The sequence below is a fragment of the Pristiophorus japonicus genome, chromosome 15, assembly GCF_044704955.1.
Source record: "Pristiophorus japonicus isolate sPriJap1 chromosome 15, sPriJap1.hap1, whole genome shotgun sequence".
NCBI classification, from domain to species: Eukaryota; Metazoa; Chordata; class Chondrichthyes; family Pristiophoridae; genus Pristiophorus; species Pristiophorus japonicus.
In genome coordinates, this window is record NC_091991.1 from 138899574 (window position 1) to 138921082 (window position 21509).

The 21509-nt window shown below is 46.5% G+C and overlaps 1 protein-coding gene across 4 annotated transcripts in view; it reads left to right on the plus strand.

The window, feature by feature from the left end:
- mapk8ip3 (mitogen-activated protein kinase 8 interacting protein 3) overlaps positions 1 to 21509 on the plus strand; it is a 255509-nt gene that overhangs the window by 182361 nt on the left and 51639 nt on the right. For all 4 annotated transcript variants that reach the window (XM_070900984.1, XM_070900985.1, XM_070900987.1 and 1 more), the window contains 6 exons: positions 533 to 659; positions 1780 to 1875; positions 5271 to 5432; positions 6469 to 6625; positions 11943 to 12128; positions 15472 to 15655. In XM_070900984.1, coding sequence (XP_070757085.1) covers positions 533 to 659; positions 1780 to 1875; positions 5271 to 5432; positions 6469 to 6625; positions 11943 to 12128; positions 15472 to 15655 — 912 coding nt within the window. The remainder of the gene's footprint in view (positions 1 to 532; positions 660 to 1779; positions 1876 to 5270; positions 5433 to 6468; positions 6626 to 11942; positions 12129 to 15471; positions 15656 to 21509) is intronic.

Consider the following 21509-nt stretch of genomic DNA (forward strand, 5'->3'; position numbering starts at 1 on the left):
ATGTAATGTTCATTTGCCGCTCAAAGCAAAATCTGGCCCAATGCTATTGTAACTTGTTTGCAGTGCAACTGAAGTATTACATGTCTGTCAGACTGGGTACTTTAAAAATATTGATCATGCTGTTGAAATGGTCAGATGAGTTTTAAGGTGAACTGTCAGAGTCTGAAACAAAAGCAAAACACTGCAGATGCGGGAAATCTGTAATAAAAGCAGAAAATGCTGGCAAACACTCAGCAGGTCAGGCAGCATCTATGGGGAGAGAGACAGAGTTAACGTTTCAGGTCAATGTCCTTTCATCTTTTGTCACAGAGGCTGAGTGCTTTGTGGAAAACTTTTGTGTGGTTGTAGCAAGGCTGAAGATGCTTCTATTGAAAAGGTTTTGGGGCTGTCAGAACACAAAAGAAATACAGTTGTGGTCCAGGATATGTTTAAACCTGAGCCACATGGATCGCCATTCTTTTTCACGCATTCAGATAACATTTTCTTCTACTTTCTTTAAACAGTGCAGTGACAGTGTTGCTTCTCCTTTCAGAGACTGTACATCAATTGCTCGGCGGGAACTGAAACGCGAACAGTACCGACAGGTGAGGGACCATGTCAGGAATGACGACGGCCGACTGCAGTCGTGTGGCTGGAGCCTCCCAGCAAAGTACAAACAGGTAGGAGCCCAAAACGGCATGGCATATCTCTGTCTTACACACTTGTGCACCATCCTGGCTTGGAGACTTAAAAATCCTGGGCAAGAAATGATTGCTTGTGATGTTAGAATGCAAACATTTAATGTATGACAGTATGACATTCTGCTGTTTGGTACTTTAATAGAAGATTAAAATCTCTTAAAATAGCACACAGAGGGATGTCTGGTACTATAACATCAGGAACAGGAGTAGGCCATTTATCCCCTTGGACTTGCTCTGGCATTCAATTAGATCATGGTTGATCTGCACCTCAACTTCATTTTGCTGCCTTTGCTCCATATATATTTATATGTATGTAGTCATAGATGCCTCTATCCCTATTGCAGCTCCATTCATGAGTTGAAAGGGTTATCACTCCGTGAATGTCCAGGTGGTCTGCGACCAAAGGAACAGAAGCATGCTCGTAAATGCTTGTTTCCCTGGAAGCTCCCATGATTCCTTCATCCTGTGATGGTGCCATCATTATTTCATCAGCCAAGAAAGGCTTTTAGGGGACCAAGGATATACCTTGCAGCCATAGTTCATGACACCACTGCGTTACGCACAGACAAGGCAATGTGGTCCATACTGCCACCAGTGCTATAACGGAACAGACGTTCCAGGGTTTAATTGGTCAGACACAACAAAAGCAGCAGCACAATATAGCCCACCCAATGCCTCCTAGATTTTTACTGTTTGCTGTGTGCTGCACAACTGTGTCCTGCAAAAAGGGACTAACAATGGAGCAGACAGGAGAAATAAAGCAAGCAGCAGAAGATGAATTCAACCAGGAAGAGGTAATGAATATATTTTGAGATTCTAACTTCCCCCTTGAGTTTCTCACCCATCCCACCCCTAAAGTCTCCCCTTCACACAATTTCATTCAAATGTGTGACGAGCCAAGGATTTCTTCAAAACTAAAGTCAATAACCTTCATGTGGTCCAACTCATTTTGGTCACGGAATGGTTCACATCAATTTCTTCTCCATGAACAACGACATGCATAACATTTGTATGTGCACATTTAATATTAGATACATTATAAGATGATAATGCAACTGTTTAACCAGAAAAGTGAGTGATGTTCTTGTTCTTAACCTAGTTGAGTCCTAATGGCAGCCAGGAAGACAATCGTATGAAGAATGTCCCTATCCCAGTCTACTGCCGTCCATTGGTCGCAAAGGATCCAACCATGAAGGTAACCATGAACTAAGAGCAAAGGAAGGTTACAATTTAGTCGAAACTACTTCAGTGCTAACTTCTTAATGCCTGACATTTGCTTAAAAATTCTATGATGCAATGAGATTTGGCACTTTGGCTTTTCGGTATGTTTCTGGCCAGTTTTAATGGACACTATGCATTGTGTTTCTGTACTCATTACCTTTCCTTACTCCTTGGCCTCAGTCTCTCTCTTTGTACCTCAATGGTCTGTAAGAATCAGCTAAGTGCAGTGAAAATCAAAGGGCTGAAAGTCCACAGGAGGGAACTATCTTAGCTTAAGTGCTGGGATTCACCCATCTGGGAAACTCCACTGCTAATCCCGCCAAAGGTTGTAGGGCCGGCTTTAATTGCTATGGCAATAGTGGGAAACTGTACCACTAGGCGTGTAACTGGGGTGGCCAACTTCCCCCAGATACCACAAACTGTGCTGAGTCTGGGGGTTATCTGGACCACCTTGGATGTAGAAACATAGTAAATAGGAGCAGTAGTAGGCCAATAATAAAAGTGGTGCCCCCTATGTAAAAGGGTGCTTTAAAAATGCAAAATAGTGCAAACCTTAAATATCCAGGGTTCCAGGTCATGATCGCTACCTGGACTACCAGGAGGAAAACCAAACTTGCTGTTCGGTGGCCTGGGTTTGTACCACCACCGAGGGGAACTCCTGACATTGCGAGCCCCCAGCCTGGCCCAGCCCAGCCCCTTCTTACACCACTGGTTCTGTGAGGTGGCAGACACTGCACTCTTGGTACAAGGTAAAGACCAGGCATATCCAAGCCCCAACCCAATTGTTGGCGTACTCCCAGTGAAAAGGCTGCAGATTTTTGGCCCCAGTGTTTATTTGCCACATTACACTAATTAGATAAACAGACTGTTAGAAACTTTTTCAACACATCAAAAGTCACAGATTTTAAATAGTTTGCCGTACAATTGCTTCTATTCTTCCTATATGTTTAGAGTTACAAAATTTAGTATTGTGAACAAAATTAATATAATGGGCCCGAGTTTGGTCTAGTTACTGCCGCCGTGTTTTCTCGGGGTGGTCTCCATGTTTTCTGGGTGCTCTCCCCTCCGAGCGAGTTTGGTCAGGTCCTCCTGCCAGCGGGGAGAGAAGACCGCTGGGGAGCGTCCGCTGGTGTGCGCCGGCGTGCAACGCCCACAAAAGTCCTCCCGCCCGCTGACTCCCCAGATTGGTCCGGGCGGTCCTCCGCTGCAACAGCAGAAGAGTCCGCCGCATGGAGGCAGGTCTCACCTGAACGGTAAGTATGAAGACCTGCAAAAGAAGGTTAGTGCACTTCTTTTCTTCATTTCTTTTGTAGGGATTTTGATGGATGGGGTCCTCTGAAGGATTTGTAATTTTTTTTTCATGTGTTGAAAATTTTTTATTTTTCCCACCCCCCCCCCCCCCCCCCCCACCCCGGGCCCGACTCTATCCTCAGCATTACTTTGCCGAATATGGCATTTGCCGCCCAGAATGCAACCTACCACCTGCTGCCGACCAGAATTGGCGTGTAAGGCCCATTTTTCCCACCAGGTGGTTTTTCCCCAAAGTTTTTCCACCAAACTTCCGCCCAAAGTACTGTCAGGATCTTAGCGGTCCTTTCGAAAGTACATGGGCGGAACTTGGGTTTGACCAAACTTGGGTTTGACCAAACTTGGGCCCAATACTTTTCAGCAGCAGAGAGAGAATAATCTAACAACTATCACAGAATAAGCAGACCATCCCAGCAGACTAAAGGGCTGGTATTTATACTGAGAATAAATAACCCAAAACCTAATAAAGGGTTAAACTAGCTGGTAGCTTTCCTCTTTCATCAGACTTCTCTGCAAAATGTTGTTAAACAGTTCTTTTTATATATAATGTCTAAATACAGGACTTTCTATAACTAATAATTCTAAACCTCACCTCTTAATTTGAACAATGGATACAGCTTTTCCCTCTCTTAACTTTACCGATTCTCTTTTGTTCCTGTTTTGCCTTCTCTCAAATATAAATGAATGAAAGTGATTCGACCACTCAGCATATGTTACAAATTCTTGAAAATCCATAGGGATCCTCTGGGGAAGCAGCAAAGAAAGGCCAGATTTAAAAAAAAATCAAGATCAGCCCCTTTACACAGGGGGCCGAGGGAAGCAACCTTCCCCCCCCCCCTCCCCCCGCCATCCCCAAAGTCCGCTAATGCTAGATTTTACGGCTGCATGGGGTAGGCGGGTGCCAGAGACGGCCCCGCAGTGCTGTGCGTGCCTGCCAGGCCCATGCTGACAAATTTGGCCACGGTCATCAGCAGTCGTACTCCCAGAGTAACCTGCAGCATCATGTCCTCTGGCTTTTCGAGGCCACCATATATATTCTATATAAGCAATACAAGCTTTCAGTGTAAAGTTTCTCTTGACTCACTTGAAGTCCTATTTCCGAAACAATCCTGTGAGATCTGCCACCTTTTCTGAAGTAACGCTGTGAAGATTACAAATCCATTTCTATACTGATGCTGCAAGGCCGCATTCAGGTTTCTGTACTAACCCTGTGCACCTTGCTATGGTAAGTCTGAAAGGACAGGATTTTCTGCTGTTGTCACCTTGTGATGCCTACAGTCTCATTCTGTAGTAACTTTGAGAGGTCTATAGCCACATTTTATAGCAACTCTGTGAGTCCTGCAGCTAGATGGTAAGGACTGTTATCTTATTTGTGCACCAGAGTAAAACATGAAACAAAATGATAATTGTTCAGTTTCTGGATAGAAAATGGGGATTTGAAAGTGTCTCCGGCTCTATACCTTATGCTAATCTTACTTTATAATATTGTTCACAATTTATGAAAAGTTGAGCTAGACCTTCGAATTTAGCTAGAAATTTTTACAGCACGAATAACACATTTAGACATTTCCTAAAGATAGAGGAAGATTTCCCCATCCAGCTAGCAATCTTCCGCAAAGCAATACAGCTAATGCTCCAACTGTGTTAGATCTGAGAACAGTTTGAAATGTAGAAGAAAGGAGAATGTAAGTCCTATCTTAATAATAGCCTCCTGCGTTGCTGCTGCAGTGAAACATACTCCAATCTGCTCTGTGTAGGGATCAAACCTTCATGAATGACTGAGGCCAGGAGAAATGAACAGGTAATTAATACAGAAAATGTTGGAAATACTCAGCCAGTCAGGCAGCATCTGTGGAGAGACAAACAAAGTTAATGCTTCAGGTCGATGACCTTTCTTTAGAACAGAAATGAACAGTTGATCCTTCAAACCACCAGTTGAGCAGCATTTAGTGGAACCTTTATAGGCATCAGAGTTTCCAATCTTGCTGGCACCCAATATAAGTTTGGAGATGGCTGCTCCGGTATTTCCCATGACTATTGCTGTGTTTATATTTCTCACAGCTCTGGTGTGCAGCTGGTGTAGATTTGACAGGCTGGAAGCCGCAGCGGATGGATAACGGGAATGTACTGGGCCGCTCGCGCAGCTGCGACCCCCTAACCTCTGACACCGAGAAGGATGGGAAAAATAGCAGCAGTCACAGCTCTCCCGATAAAAACAAGAAGGTAAATGAGATACAGTGTGGTTAAAATAACAATCTAAAGATGCAAGTGGCAGATAGGAACACTGTGATTTGCACAAGGTGGTGTAAGGACACAACACTGCATAAGTAACGGTAAGGACATGGTCCTTTGTCTATGGTGTTGGGGAAGAGCACAGCACTGAGTAATAATGCATATTTAGGAAGAAGCTTTTTAGCTTCCACTTTGTTGGCAGGATGTGCAAGACCCACCAATATTAAGAGCGATGGGGTGGGCGGGGGACTTGGCAAAAATAGAGGGATTCATGCCCTTATTTAAAGAAAAAGCCATAAATCCATGTTGTGAATGCGCATTGTCTCATTTGCCTTTGGCATCTTTATTCCATCATTTACAAAGATGTCAGAAGCACATTTTCCAGAATTAGTACAAGGTTGCTGAAGGTGTCAGCTGTGGCTCAGTGGGTAACACTCTCGTCGCTGAGTCAGAAGGTTGTGGGTCCAAGTCCCACTCCAGAGACTTGAGCACATAATCCAGGTTGACACGTCAATGCAGTACTGAGGGAGTGCTGCCTTTCAGATGAGACGTTAAATCGAGGCCCCGTCTGCTCCTTCTGGAGGATGTAAAAGATTCTATGACACTAGTCAAAGAAGAGCAAGAGGGATTCTCCCTGGTGTCCTGATCAATATTTATCCCTCAACCAACACCTAAAAAAATAATCTGATCATTATCGCATTGCTGTTTGTGGGAGCTTGCTGTGTATAAATTGGCTACCGCAATTCCTACATTACAACAGTGACTACACTTTAAAAGTACTTCATTGGTTGTAAAGCGCTTTGGGACACCGTAAATGCAAACGTTCTTTCTGAAGGGAGCATGGAACATGCACAGCTGCATAGATGTAATACTAACCGTTTATGTTGATGCTCTTGCAGATTTAATAATTACTTGTCCAAATGTAAATGTTTGTTGTCAGTCTGTAGTTCATTTTAACCACATCCATTCCCTCCTGTGTACACCTGCTAGGTCAGTTCTTTGCTGACTTTGTGATTCCCTTCTTAAGGTCCACAGTGCAGAGGATGTCTCGAGCCGTGTGTGGATCTGCACTAGCACCCACTCCACCAGTAAAATAGTGATCATTGATGCCAACCAGCCTGGCACCATTATGGACCAGTTTATAGTGTGCAACGCTCATGTTCTGTGTATTACCAGTGTCCCGGGTGAGTGAACTCCAACCGTCAGGCAGCAATATTGAGTCTGTAGACTCCAGTGATAAGTCTGCTCAATCATGACAGCTGGATTCAAAAAAATGTTAGTGACTTTATACAATATAATTCATTATGGTGTGGGTATAAGCAAAATACCTTCCTGATAGTTTCTTCTGCAAATTTGTAAATGCATTTACAAACAAAGGGGGTGAAATTCTGTTGCGCCCCGATGGGGGGCGGTAACATCCGGGAGGCAGGACATTTTGCGCCAGAGCGGAAGTCCCACCCCGCTCTCAAAATTTGGGTTACTGCCCTCGAAAGGAAGTGGAGCGCAAAATAATGCACTCCACTTCTTTTCTGGGGCGGACGGGTTGGGAGCAGGGCACAGCGCTACGCACTGGGCCGCATAGCACTGCGGTGTAGGAGGTGCTCTCCCCTTCATTAAAGGGAAGGGCCCAAGCTGCAAACTCTGCTGTGAAGAAACGGGCCTCCCTGGATCACCGGGGAACAGGGGTGCCATGCCGACAGACTGGCACTCGAGTAGAATGCAGAAAAAAGTCGGCAGACTTTTTTTTCCAATGGCCACAATCTCCCCTTTAAATATCGCCCCACGAGCGGCCTGCCGCTTGGTTCCCGCCCCTTGAAGCTGTCGCTGGCATTGCTTGGCGCAGCTTCAGGGGGCGATGCCCAATTTAGAGTCCGGGGCACTGCGCACGGTGATGACGTTGTCATCGCCAGCAGAGTGGGGCACTACGGGTTACTGTCGCCGCTAAACACCAATGGAATTTTGCGGAAGTCATTAGTGGCGTTGCGACTGGGTGAAAAATCGTTTGTGCTCCGTTCGCGCCCCCGGGGGAGGCGCAAACGACCTGAATTTCTAGGCCAAAGTATTTACTGCACTTCTCTTGGGGAATAGTTTTGGGTGAAGGCCTTTCCTGTGTACCCCTTATAGTCTGCTGCAGAGCCGTAGCATGGTATTCAGGGAATTTGCTTCACCTGTCAGCTGGACCGTTGTGAATGGGACCGGAAAGGAGTAGAAAGTAAAGAAAAATAAATTAAATTATATCGTGGTTGCGGAATAGATCCAGTTTATTTGAAAATTGATGACAGGAAGTAAAACTGCTGTTAGATTGAGTTACAAGGCCCGATTTTCCAAATGTGCACCTACCAGCAGGAATGAATGTATAATATCTACAACGGACAGAAAATTGGGGAAATTGTACCCGCGATTTCCGAGTATATGTGTGGCTGGCCGGGGAGGCTCCCTGCCAGGAGTGTATCTCATAGTGTCATGAGAAATTAACCCCGCTGGTAATTTGCTCTTTGCTGGTGGATATTGTGGCTGCATAGTTGTGTCATGAGGCAGCTTTTCGTGGGTAACTATGTTTCCGAGAAGCCCACCATTCAAATTGCCTTCACCCTGGAATAAGTGTGGACATCCTCAAGATATGGGCATCATGAGCAGTTTTTAAAAACTTTGCCCTGACACGCATAATGGGACCAATTAGCCTGGCTGTCCTGTGCCCCGAAGTTGGACAGGTGCAGTATATCAAAAGTGCACTGTGCCTGTCCAAGTTCAGCTGTAGCCAAATAAAGATGGCTTGGCTGTGCCCACAGCACAGTCCCGCTCCTTGGCAAGGCTGTATGCTGGCAAAGTGTGGAGAAAAATGGACTGCGGCTGCAGGCTTGGCTGCCAGCCTTGATACCTTTTGGCTGCTGTTCCAAGGCTTGAAGATGTTGTGGGTTTGCACTCACCTTTGGAGTCCTGTTTGGTTTGTGACTGAGCCTCCTCAGTCCCTCCAGGGGAGCACTGGTACCAGCCAATCTTTTTTTTTCCAAAAATATACTTTATTCATATAAAATTTTCACAATACACTGGAAAATAGCTCAGTTAACATTGCGGTCAGCAATTCCATACAAATCGTTTGGATGCTGGCAGCAGTTCAATACAATGCACTAGTGTGCATTTCATTTCAGAGTACAGTTTAGTACAATCCGTAAATCATGTTACATCTAGTACTGTGCAAATAAGGGTATTACATGGAGCAGATGAGAACAGGTTTACATTAGATTCCAGGATACATTTCAATACCGATCACCAATCACGTTACATGTAGCACTATGCAGATGAAAGCAGTACACGGAACGGATGGGGATACATTTACATTTTTTTTACAAGTTATTAAACAGTGCAGAGACTTTCATTATACATGGCACAACACAGGTGTTTTTTAATACATGGTGCTCTATGTATGCAAGCAGGTTAACAAGTACAGCCCGAGGGGTTCTGATTCCATCCCCCGGGTTTACCGTGGCGGAAGGGCCTTAAACTGTGGCTCTTCCCCATCGTGTCTTTGTGGCGACTGCACCAATCTTTAATGCGTCCCTCAGCACGTACTCCTGGACCTTGGATTGCGCCAGTCTGCAACACTCGGCCGTGAACATCTCCTTGTTCTGGAAGACCAGCAAGTTTCGGGAAGACCAAAGTGCGTCTTTTACTGAGTTGATGGCTCTCCAGCAGCAGGTGATGTCTGTCTCGGTGTGTGTCCCTGGGAACAGTCCGCAGAGCACAGAGTCCTGTGTTACGGAGCTGCTTGGGATGAACTGCGACAGCAACCACTGCATCTCCTTCCAGACCTGCCTTGCAAAGGGGCAATCCCGAAAGAGACGGATGACAGTCTCGTCCACACCACAGCCGACTCGGGGGCAGAGTGCCGTGTCTCTGTGCATGAACGATCTGACTGGTAGGGCCCTCCTCACCGCCAACCAAGCTACGTCTTGGTGCTTGTGTGAAAGCTCTGGCAATGAGACATTCTGCCAAACGAGTTCAACAGTCTGCTCGGGGAAACGTCCGACAGGATCCATCATCTTTTGTAGGGCATCCAGGACCTTGCGTGCTGACCACTGCTTTATGGCCTTGTGGTCAAAAGCGTTTTTCTTGAAAAACTTCTCCACGAAGGACAGGTGCTGAGGCATGGTCCAACTGGTTGGAACGTTCCGCGGCAGCCTGGCCAGACCCATCCTTTGCAACACCGGGGACAGATAGAATCTCAGCACGTACTGACACTTGATGTTTGCGTACGAAGGGTCTATGCACAGCTTGATGCAGCCACACACAAAGGTGGCCATCAGGATGAGGGTCACGTTCGGAACGTCCTTTCCCCCTTGTCCAGAGATTTGTACATCGTGTCTCTGCGGACACGGTCCATTTTCAATCTCCAGACGAAATGGAAGACGGCTCGGGTGACTGCCACGGCACAGGAGCGGGGTATGGGCCAGACCTACGCCACGTACAACAACAGCGAGAGCACCTCACTCCTGATGAATTTTTTTTTTGAATCGTTTGCTGCTCAGGGTGTCACAATGTGTGGCTCCCCCATGGAAATTGAGGCAGGAGTCTGGGAAGGCCCTCTCGCACCTCTTTTACATATGTATGTTGGCTATTGTTCTGCGAAAGGGAACCCCATGGAATCTCGGGTCAACATCAAGGGGCGGAGACCTGGTCTCCATCCCCTTTTTCCTGATCTTTTCATCCGAGCAATGGGCATTACCGAAAGACAGATGCCAAGAAAATCAGCCCCCATATTTGGCACTGGCTGCAGACCTTTAGAATATTAATTAAGCAGAAGCCTTTTCTGTTGGTGGATGCTATGGGATGTTGCACAGGTGCTTTTACGGGTGGAACTGGACACCTGCTGCACCTATCTCTCCCTGACTATTATATTAGCAGAACACAGCTGATTGCACTCTTCAACGTAGAAGTATTTATATGGAATGGGAGCTGGGTGGAATATAAAGTTGACATGTGAACAAGTCCAGCCCAGGCTGATGGATTGGAGATGTCCTCTCCCCTAGAGGGAATGGTAACATGAATTAGAACTTCTCCCTCTCTCTGTTGAAGTCTGGGTATGTTAGAACTGTCTCCTCACTGTGATAGGGGCTGGGTGTACAAAGTGTTAGAGTTCTAGAGCTACTCCTGCACTAGCGCTACAGTAAACTCTTACTACACTACACTTAGTAAGAAGAAATAAACACTCCTCTGATGGCTTTGAAGAGTCCTAAATGAATGAGTTTGGGCAGTCTCTCAGCCCAGTCTCCAAACTATATAAGCTCAAAGGATGAGATATTTAACATTTACAAGCTCAAACTCAGAAAGCTATCAGGATTGCCAGTGCAAGAAACCAAAGTGTCGCACTGGTACTAGAAGAATGCTATTCTGAGGCTGGGAGTAAACACATTGGGCGAAAAATTGCTCCCTGTTGCACCCAGTTTCTGGGCGAGAAATAGGAGGTGGGGATACCAATTTCAGATGTGATCTTTAGTGCCCGATCCTTCCGAGATGTGCACAGCGACTTCCAACTGTCTGAACAGTTTTCTAGGCCCTTTGAATATGCTAGTCAGGGGCCTAGCACCTGTCTCAGGACCCTGACCCCCAATTTAAGAAAAACTGGGCAGAGTATGCGAGTCTACAGCAGCATAACCAGTGGTTCTTGGAGACCTCTGGAGGCCACTGAAGAACAGTAAGTTTTTGTTTTGTTACTTACCCTACCATGGAGCCAGGAGAGGCATGAGTGCACCTCTTGGCTCCACAGCAATATTGCAAACTGCTGATTGGTCGCTTCTCCCCACTTCTCCCCACTTCTCCCCACTTCTCCCCACTTCTCCCCACTTCTCCCCACTTCTCCCCACTTCTCCCCACTCTCTTCCCCACTTCTCCCCCTCTCTCCCCCCCCCCCCCCCCCCCCTCCCCAGGTAGGGCGGATCAGCATCCAGGTCGAATGATCTTCAGAAGGCCCCTACCGGCGAGCTGCACCAGAACGCCCGATTGGTGTCTGCAATTTGCTGGTATTATGTAGATGAAGCTTGAAGCTCAATTTCTAGCGAGCCTTGGGCCTTCAGTTTCGGGCCTGTATGGTCAGCACGCCACCCACTTCAAGCTGGTTTTCGGCCCGAGACCAATTTCCCATCTGTTGTTGAGTTAACATGGAGGGAGCTTATAGCTGTATGCTGTAGCCGACTTGGTTGAACTCGATAAGCAGATTGGTCACAGTGAGAGCAAAGGTTCCATTTTGAGCCTGGTCGTTGTCCCCTTCTGGGAATCAGGATTTGGAACAATTCTTTTGAAATCTCAAGTCTCATACTTTTGAAGCATTTTGCCATTCCTACTTCTAACTTTTGAAATTGTTGAAGTTGAAAGTTTTGACTCATAAGAAACAAACTTTGAAAGTCTCCTGAACCATGTGACTATGGATGCTATCTATTAATTTTTTTTTTAAACTTTGTTATATCTGCAGCAAGATGAGACCTTTCTTTTTTCTTTCTGTGTTAGCTGCTAGCGAGAGTGACTATCCTGCCGGAGAGATATTTTTAGAGGGAGATTTGAATCCGGATGACTCCAGTGGAACAGAAGGGGTGCTAGCAGGAATTACACTAGTTGGATGTGCAACACGGTGCAATGTTCCCCGGAGCAACAGCACATCTAGAAGTGACACCCCAACATCCGACAAAGGACAAAGTGGGTAACAATTCAATTCAAACTTTTTTTGCTCCTTTTTTGTTTTATTCTCCTCTTCAAGGTGGCTCTGTTTCATTCAATGTTCCTTCACTAGGCAGTTTGAGAATTTGAATCTGGAAATATGAAACTGTTATCAGTAAAAGTGACCATGAAGCTGTCTGATTGTTTAAAAAAAATACTAGTTCATTAATGTTCATTAGGGAAGGAAACCTGCTGTCCTTACCCGGTCTGGCCTATATGTGACTCCAGTCATATACCAATGTAGGTGACTCTTCACTGCCCTCTGAAGTGGCCTAGCAAGCCACCCAGTTGTATCAAACTGCTACATCACGCCACTTCAGCAATTTAAGAAGGCAACCCACCACCACCTTCACAGGGCTTCTAGGGATGGGTAATAAGTGCTGGCTTTGCCAGCGCCACCCAAATAAATGATTAAAAAGAACTAGGATGGCTTCAGACAATTTGCTCCGAGACCCGTGGCATTGACACTCTTAAGCTATCAGCATGAGATGTGCTGAGGATGAAACACCCTTTAACTTTCCCTTTGGTTTTGGTTCAGTAGCTTTTCCTGATGACTTGACCAAATCCATGTGACGAATTATGAGAGCAAAGCTCACAGCCCCCATCCGTGATTCAAGAGGTGAAACACTTAATAATGTTGCCATTGTGCTTCCTGCTCTTGCTCATTGCATATTTTGAACAAGTATCCGATGAGAGGGTAGGTGTGTGCTGTAGTCTCTGGGAAAAGGCTGCCTTGTTCACTGACTCTGGCACCGTGTAAAAGATTTCCTATACTTCATATTCTGGTGAGTGAGCTGCGAGACTGCTTATCTTCATCTAGGATTTGGGAAAGTGGATCATGAACCTTGGTGTATTCATGAAAGACTGACTAGCTAAATGAGACACTTGCTGATAGTGATCACAGGCTCTGGGAAAGTATTGATCAAATGCCTCAGAAAGTGGACTCAGAGGCTTCCTATATTCATCACAAAGTGGCTAACAGAGTAAGAGAGCTTCCAAATGAATCATCGCCTCTGGAAGTGTATAGAGACACTGCCCATATTGATCACACATTCTGGGAAGTGGACTGAGAGACTGACCATCCTCATCAAAGACTGGTTAGCAGAGTAAGAGTGCCAAACTCATTATAGACTCTGAGAAGCAGACTGAGAGACTTGCCATTCTCATAACAGTTAGACTGCTGAATAATCAGAGAGAGATGACATCTTCCTTCCACTTGCCTGGACTGGAGCTAGACCTCCAGTAAGCCGCAGAAATGAATTCTAGAGGTAGCTTTCAAACTTTATTGGTAGCTTGTCCTCGGTGTATATCCTCAACATTTGAGAAACAAAATTCAGGGGACAAAGTACATTTGGTGCCGCTAGCTTCCTATCAAGCTAAGGACTTTGAGCAAATAGAAATGAGCAATCGACGAGCACAACCTGTTGATCTTATAGCATAACTGTTGTGATTCTGAGCTCTATGTGGAGGTCAGCAAATCCCATTCGTGCCATTCTCAAATTTCGGCAGGGTTCCATGGGTCGACAGGTGGGAGGAGCCCGGGGCGGCAAAGGCCCAGAATTTCCTTGTGGGGCACAGAGGAGCCCTCCTGCTCCTCTTGGCTCAACAAAGAAAAGTTCTTTACTTGCGTCTTCCGTCTGCTAGGTACCCGGCGGAGGCTCCAAGACTCAAGTGATAACAGTATGTCGCTATTCGATGTCTCCAAGATAAGAGGAGACTAATTGACTGCTCCATTTTTGATTGGGGCGGAGGAGCAGTGAGAGATCGGGGCCCAGAAGCGTCATGATCGGGGCCCAGGAGAGGTTGAGGGTTCGGAACCCAGGAGAGGTGAGGGTTCGGGGTCCAGAAGAGGTGAGGGCCCAGGGGCAGCATGGGCCAGCCCACACTGCGATCTATGAACAGTAGGAGTATGTGTGCGCACTAGGTCCGTGCAGCAGAGCTTGGTCTCCAGACATCTTGGTTAACCCTTGCCACTGGATCAAGACCTAGCTCTTGTCAAGCCCGTGTGGTGGTTGGTGTGCAACGGCCACCACATGTTAACAGAATCCAAGCACAGGCATCTTGCAAATTTTCAATATGTAGTTTGGGACCTGGAATGTCAGGTCCCTCATTGAAACACCTGTGAACTCATTCCTTTTTGATGAGGAAGCAAGTCATCCTCGATACAGGGGATTGCCTAATACTAATACTAGGTATCTGGCAGGTTTCATTGGATGCAGTTAAAATTGCCTCGAACTCCTACCTGAGCTATAGGACCATGATTAGCATATAGTAATGAGGCGTCTAGTTGACTCGGGCAGAGACCTTAACCACCCAGCATTAAAATCGCTGCGGGGAGGTATTGGGGCAGGAAAAAGAGCGACTTGAATTTGAGAGTTGGATGATGTTAAAATTCCCCCTCTCTTATCTCTGATTCTTTTTCTCATACTTTTTATCTCTATTATTGTAAGTCTGCCTATTCTTTATTCTGTCTGTCTCTGTCTGTATTTATTTCTTTCTGTCTTTCTTTCTGTCTTTGTCTCTCTCTCTGTCTTTCTCTGTCTTTCTTTCTGTCTCTCTCTCCTCGCATTTCCAATGCGAGCTTGAGCCAGACTCAGTCCCCAACCCTCTATAACACCTGCAGAAATCATCCCATCTGTTTATGGTAGAAATCTGTCCATGGTAGAAGGTGGGGGGGTGGGGGTGGGGTGGAGGCCAATGCAGGGAGTTGGAAGGAACCTGGGAGGCATTTTTACCCTGGGCCTCATGATCTTCCAGTCACTGCTGCACTGGATCTAGAGCTGTGGCTCGGACAGTATTGGTCAGTGGGGCGATGGAAGCTGGGAGAGAATGGGGGACCAGGACCTTATCTGGAAGGAGCTCTGGTGGTTGGGTTTGGGAAGGAGTGAGAGAATCAGGTGCCTGGAGGAGATGGATGCTGGGCCTCGAGCTGCCACTGGGCCTTGGAGGTTGATGAAGGGCAAAGAGAGGCATTGCTCCTATGAGATCACATAGGTAGGGAGGGTTAGAGATCATGGGATTGGTTCTTGATAACCTGGTGATTGATAATATGCTTGACTAGTGGGATATCGGGAAATGGATGAAAATAGACAAACACAAGCTATTTTATAATTATAGGTATATAACTAGAGTAGATTATCGTATAGATTATTGAATGACAGTCGCTTAGATTATCGTTAAATACAATGGTAACATATTATTGAATGAATGCACTATTGAAAGATGATTGAATGAATATTTTCAGTATTGATTAATGCAGTGTAGTTTATGTGCTTTTCATCATAATGGCAAATTCCCAGCAGTATCTGTGCTGCCCATGTAGGTGATGTGGCTACTGTTAAAGGTGGGAAGGTTAACCAACCACAATCCGCTGAAGAGGCAACCGAAGCAACAGAGGCAACCGAGAATGGCACAAGTGATGCGGAACCAGCGTTGGCACGGCCTAGTGCCTACACCGAGCATGTGTTCACCGACCCAGCACAGACAGAAGATAGAACTCAGCTCAGGTAAAGGATATGGCTAATATATTGCACGGTAAAGGGAATCAATGGGAGATGGGTCACATCGCCATAGTATGAAAGGTGCCATTAATAGGGGAAAAGTTGTGTGGTTATAATGTCCATTCTATGGTAAAGGGGATCAGCATCATGGAAAGATGAACATACTGTGCCGTGGTAAGTAACATGGCGGTTCTGTGTTTTGGTCTCCCAAAGGACAGCAACGCAGAGCAGTAAGCTCCCTACAATGAGTTATGAATCTAAGCCCTCCCATTCTCATAAGATGCTAGCCTCCTGATCCTTTTTGGCAAACTGAAAAGCAAAATCAGAGCTAGAATCACATGTTGCGCATTTTCTGGCAGATACTTTTGTCAGGTGGGTGACTGCATGTTGTCCATTTGCTCTCTTGGCTGGGAATGGCATGCAGTACAGGGATAGCCGAGAGGAAAGAGGGAAAAAAACCTTAAAAATGATTTGCGCTTCAAAATCAAAAACCTCTGTACAACGTAGGAGGGTTAACTATCATGGTACACTTAGATTTGTTTGTAATGGTCACACTGTGATATATGTACTCAGCATTATGGTTCTATTTATTTAAAGTGAATGCATGAGTTAGTTAACTTTGAGTTTTAATTGCAGTAATTTAACCACATTAGCTATTGAGGTACTCCATAGGATTATCAGAAGAAGTCAGACAGACAGTGAATTCACGAGTAATTGAAAAGTATCAGAATGGACTAAATCTACCTGTACCGTCTTTACAATTATTAAGCGTTCTGCTATAAAATCAGCAAGGATCTGAGGTGCAGCATTGTCTATGGCAGACTGACTGAACCCCCATTACCTCATTGTCCTTCAATATATTGCTACATCAGAAGCATGGATCCGATGTATGACGGTGTCTACTTTGTGTAGTATACATTGGCAGTAATTTTGACTTTCGGTGATGATGTAAAACGAGCGATATCGATTCAGCCGCCCGTTATACATGGAAATGAAAGTCAGGAGAGTTGTATAACGGGGGGCTGAATCAATATCGCTCTTTTTACACCATCATCCAAAGTCAAAATAACCCTCATTGTGTGTAGAGTTTCCCTTGGATTTATTGCAAATTTGTTCCTGATTATGTAGACCAATGTTTTCACAAAGGAGTTTAATGACATGAGAATTTAACTGAATATGGATAGCTGACAGTCTGATGAACTGGAGAAAGCAGCAACTTCAGCACATGTCATAATAATTGGTCAGCTTGAAACTACTGCACTCTCAATATTGATTCAAAGTGTGATATAGAGATTGTTCAGGCCATAGACGGTTGTTGCATTATCAAACTCTTTCAGTTACAGGACTGACCTGAGAATGATTGTATAGTCCACCAAAAAAATGGAATCCTCTGACTGGTTTGCATGGTTGAGTTAGAGTGCATGTTTTGGGGGGTAGGGTTCTGTCGGTCTCTCGCCGAAGTTACGGGCAGTTCCTGCTCCTGAGTCTCAGTCATAACCTGGCATAGTTGTGGAGATTATTGTGCCCAGTAAGGACTCCACAAGGACACATGTGGACCCCATCAGTGGGGTCCATCCAGGCCTTTTACCTTACGGACAGAATTTTCCCCCGCAGAATTTAGCCTGGATTGACCCCCTTCCATGGAAACTGATTGGATTGGTGCTGGGATTGCAGCAGTGGTCAGGGTAATTCTCCCTTCACGTGTAGGAGTTCCAAGTAGAGCACTTGCTTAGGACTCCTACATGGCAAGCGAGCCCCAGGTGGGCAGAGGAAATGCTTCAAGGACACCCTTAAAGCCTCCTTGATAAAGTGTGACAACCCCACCGGCACCTGGGAATCCCTGGCCCAAGACCACTCAAAGTGGAGGAAGAGCATCCGGGAGGGCGCTGAGCACCTCGAGTCTCATGGCCAAGAGCATGCAGAAAACGAGCACAGGCAGTGGAAGGAACGTGCGGCAAACCAGGCTCCCCACCCACCCTTTCCTTCAACCACTGTCTGTCCCACCTGTGATAGAGACTGTAATTCCCGCATTGGGCTGTACAGCCACCGGAGAACTCACTTTTAGAGTGGAAGCAAGTCTTCCTTGATTTTGAGGGACTACCTATGATGATGATGATCTCCCTTCCCGTGGATGGTCTGCCGAATTTCTACTGGTATGGGGCAGGTGGGTACCAAAGATGTGCCTGAAGTGGTGCTCGCGATCGCCTGCCACATGCAGCTGAGGTGCCCTCCATTGGTCCCCCAATCTCCAGTGGGGTCAGCGTTGTCGGGCATCAATGGGTACAATCTCAGTGTAACTAAGAACACTGCCCATGGAATTTCAGTGCCGACTTCATTGACAGAAATTCAGCACTTTATGGCTTAAGGTTCCAGTTTTGCATTGATCCCCACCAGCACCTGGGAATCCCTGGCCCAAGATCACTCAAAGTGGAGGAAGAGCATCCAGGAGGGATCTCGAGTCCCGTCACCGAGAGCATGCAGAAAACAAGCGCAGACAGAGGAAGGAGCGTGCGGCAAACCAGGCTCCCCACCCACCCTTTCCTCTCTCTGGTGCTTGTGAACAAATTGTTGTGCTGACTTTCACTTCAAGTGGTTACTAATGTCACTAACAGAAATGCAGTTCTGTACCATTACATGGGAGATAAATTAGGAATCAAATGTTTTTCACTTTTAAAAATCTCATCATATCGTGAGATTATTATAAATGAATCCCTTTGGAATGAAAGGGTTTCACTGTTTAGTGAAATATTGGGCAAATTCAAAATTACATTCTGTTTGACAATGTCTAGGATATCATACTTTGGCATCATGTGACACAGCTTGTACAATGTGATTGGGTAATGGTCCAACAGCAGATGTTTGCAAGTCTAATCAAAGTGTGCAAGCATTTTTGTGACCAAGGGTATTTCAGGCACACGCATACAAATGTTATACTGTGGGGCATGGGTAAACTCAGGTTATGATTGTCATGACGAATATCATATGTTTCATTGTGGTCTGAACATAAATTATTGCCTCACACACTCCTGGTAAATGTTTCTTCCTCCCTACCTACACTGTGTTCCATTTCCCAGTCCTAATGGCCCCGAACTTGGTGCGAGTGTAGGCCCTCCCGTTTCTCGGCGGTCCTGGGCGGAACATAAGTTTTCGCAGCCCGCTGCCACTGGAGCCAGTCAGGCGCAACTAGCAGTGGGAGTCGGTGGGTGTGAGCGGGCCACAGCAGCAGTGGGCGGTAGGTGCAGGCCTCTTGACTCGGCAAACGTCGGAGGCTGTGCACAGCACTTGCGCGAGATTTCAGAAAATTTTTTTTGTAGCTTCTTGTGGCTGATGACATCACTTTTGCCGTGATTGGGGCTGAGGGCTCAGCTGTGCATGTTCATTCAACCTCGTTATCCACTGGCACCTGCTAGTTGTAGAGTGGTCTAATTTAGAGAGAGAGAGAGAGAAGTAACATCATCATCAGACATCCATCTTACAAAGCTGTCATGAGTGAAAGAAAAGCTGCCAGGAAGTCTAATGGAGGGAGGCCCAGAGCTCCCTGGTTTACTGAGGAGGAGCTGGAGACACTTGTCACAGAGATGGAGTGCTGTTATAAAGACCTCACCCGGGATGGTCATGGCAAGCCTGCACCACCCCAGTATAGACGCATTTGGCGGGAGATTGGTGAGGCCGTGTCCTCAATGGGCAACATTGTGCAGTAAGGAGACCAGTGCAGGAAAAGATGGAATGATGTGGTTGCATCAGCAAGAGTAAGTAAACATCTTATTGATGCACTCCCGTACTAAAAAAGATTCTGTAGCCATTGTGTCTGTGTGTGTTGCATATGCAAAACGAGTAAAGGCTGCAACTTTTATTTCTGCAGAAGAAAAGAACAGCCAAAACAGAGTGGCATGGGAGGGGGCCCACCAGATGTCATCGAGGTGACTAACATAGAGGAGCGTGCCTTGGCGTTGTGGGTGACCCCCCCCTGTGCCACCACACATGGTGGTGCCGATCCCGTGCTAGAGGATGGTAAGTTTAAACGACTCACCGGTCTGTGTGACGCTCATGTCATGTAAGGTCATGTAATGTGATGTCAAATGCTTTTTAATGCACTGTCTGTCAGCCATTCATGGTGTGGTGATGTATCACTGGTAGTCCTTGAAGTAAGAATGTGAAATGTGGCGGTTCTCATGTCAGGATGACCAACTTCACCCCCCAGCTAAACACTTAAATGTTGTCCTGTACTTGCAGATGATCAATCGGACAGCACTAATGTATGCACCCCATCCACCTCTGGCGGACAAAGGCAGTGACTAACACCAACACCTTCCATCTCGAAGTCTCCATGAGCCCAACACACCAGCTCCTTCTGCTGCCCCCCCCCCCCCCCCCCCCCCCCCCAAGATCCACCACATCCACCTCCGTCACCCAGAGACATGAAGATCAGGAGGAAGAGGAGGGAGAAGGCCCAGTGTTTGTACCACTTGAGGTCGAGGAGGTGGAAGAGGAGGACTCCAGCTTCCTGACATGTGTGCCACCTGTGCGGCCAACATTGGTCTCTGGGTCCAACCTTTTGGGCTTCGAATCAGACGAAGCGGGATCAAGTGTTGGGAGGCGCAGAAGCCGTGCCGATAAAGCCACCAAGCCGTATCCACCCAGGATGAAGCCTCGAGCAGATGAGGATGCAGGACAGGTGGCAGCAATCCAGGAAATGGTGCAGCTGTCGAAGACGAGCGTCGAGTTAGCTCGCGATCTGCTGCAGGCCATGGCTGGGATAGCTGCCAGTATGTTGTGGCTCATCAGTGCGGTGGAACAAAACACCGACTCTGTAGATGCCATGCGCCAATTGATGCTTTCGGGCCATGTCATGGAACCCCCCCCCCCCCCAACGCCGACACACCCCAAGGAGCCAGAGCATGCCAGTGGTTTCCATCTTCCCCTTACATTCTCTCCATGATGAACACGCCTGCAGCGCTCCGGCTGCCCTCCTGCACAACGTCATGGAGCAGAGGTGGTGAGGGGCAGGAGTGCAGGTTGCCGTGGTGATGGCGGAGCCATGAAGAGGACAATTGGCCTCGCGTTGGGGGGGGGGGGGGGAAAGAGAGGTGGTGGTAGTGGGTAGAGGTTTGGGTGTTGCTGCTGATGATGGTGTTAAATCTTAATGTTGTCGCTGTTGTTTCACATGGTTCCTTTTGATTCTCACTTTACTGTTCTTTGAAATAACATAAAAAATTTGGCTTCACGTGTTTGCATGTTCTGTCACTTTGGAATGATGTACACTTCAATAAAGACACATTTTGGAACAACTCTTGGTCATTGTTGAAGTTTTAGATAATCGGGGTACGTACTGAGAAACAGACAAATCTTCAAGTGTAATGGTCTCTGAGCAATATCTTGCCGTGTACTTATGATCCGACTCTTTAATGGTTCTTGACATCAGACAATCTAGTAACGACAAGTAAGGGTCACCAATGCAGGAAGGCTGCCATTGAATCACAGATAGTTGCACAACTTGGAGGGCAGACATTAAGGCTGGCATTTGAGTCCACATTCTCATAGGTGCAACATTGCCGAACCACAACCCTGACATGACATATTGTTCAGTGACATTACAGTCCATTATAGATAGTTTTCTGTCTTCTGTACTTGAGCTCATGTTGTTTTCAGGATCACATCCTGCCACCTAAGACAACCTTGCAGGATTTAATTCTTGCCTATTTTTGACATTAGCTCATACCATCTGTTGTCATCATCATCATAGACAGTCCCTCGGAATCGAGGAAGACTTGCTTCCTCTCCTGAAGTGAGTTCTTTGGTGGCTGAACAGTTCAATACGAGAGCCACAGACTCTGTCACAGCTGGGACAGATAATCGTTGA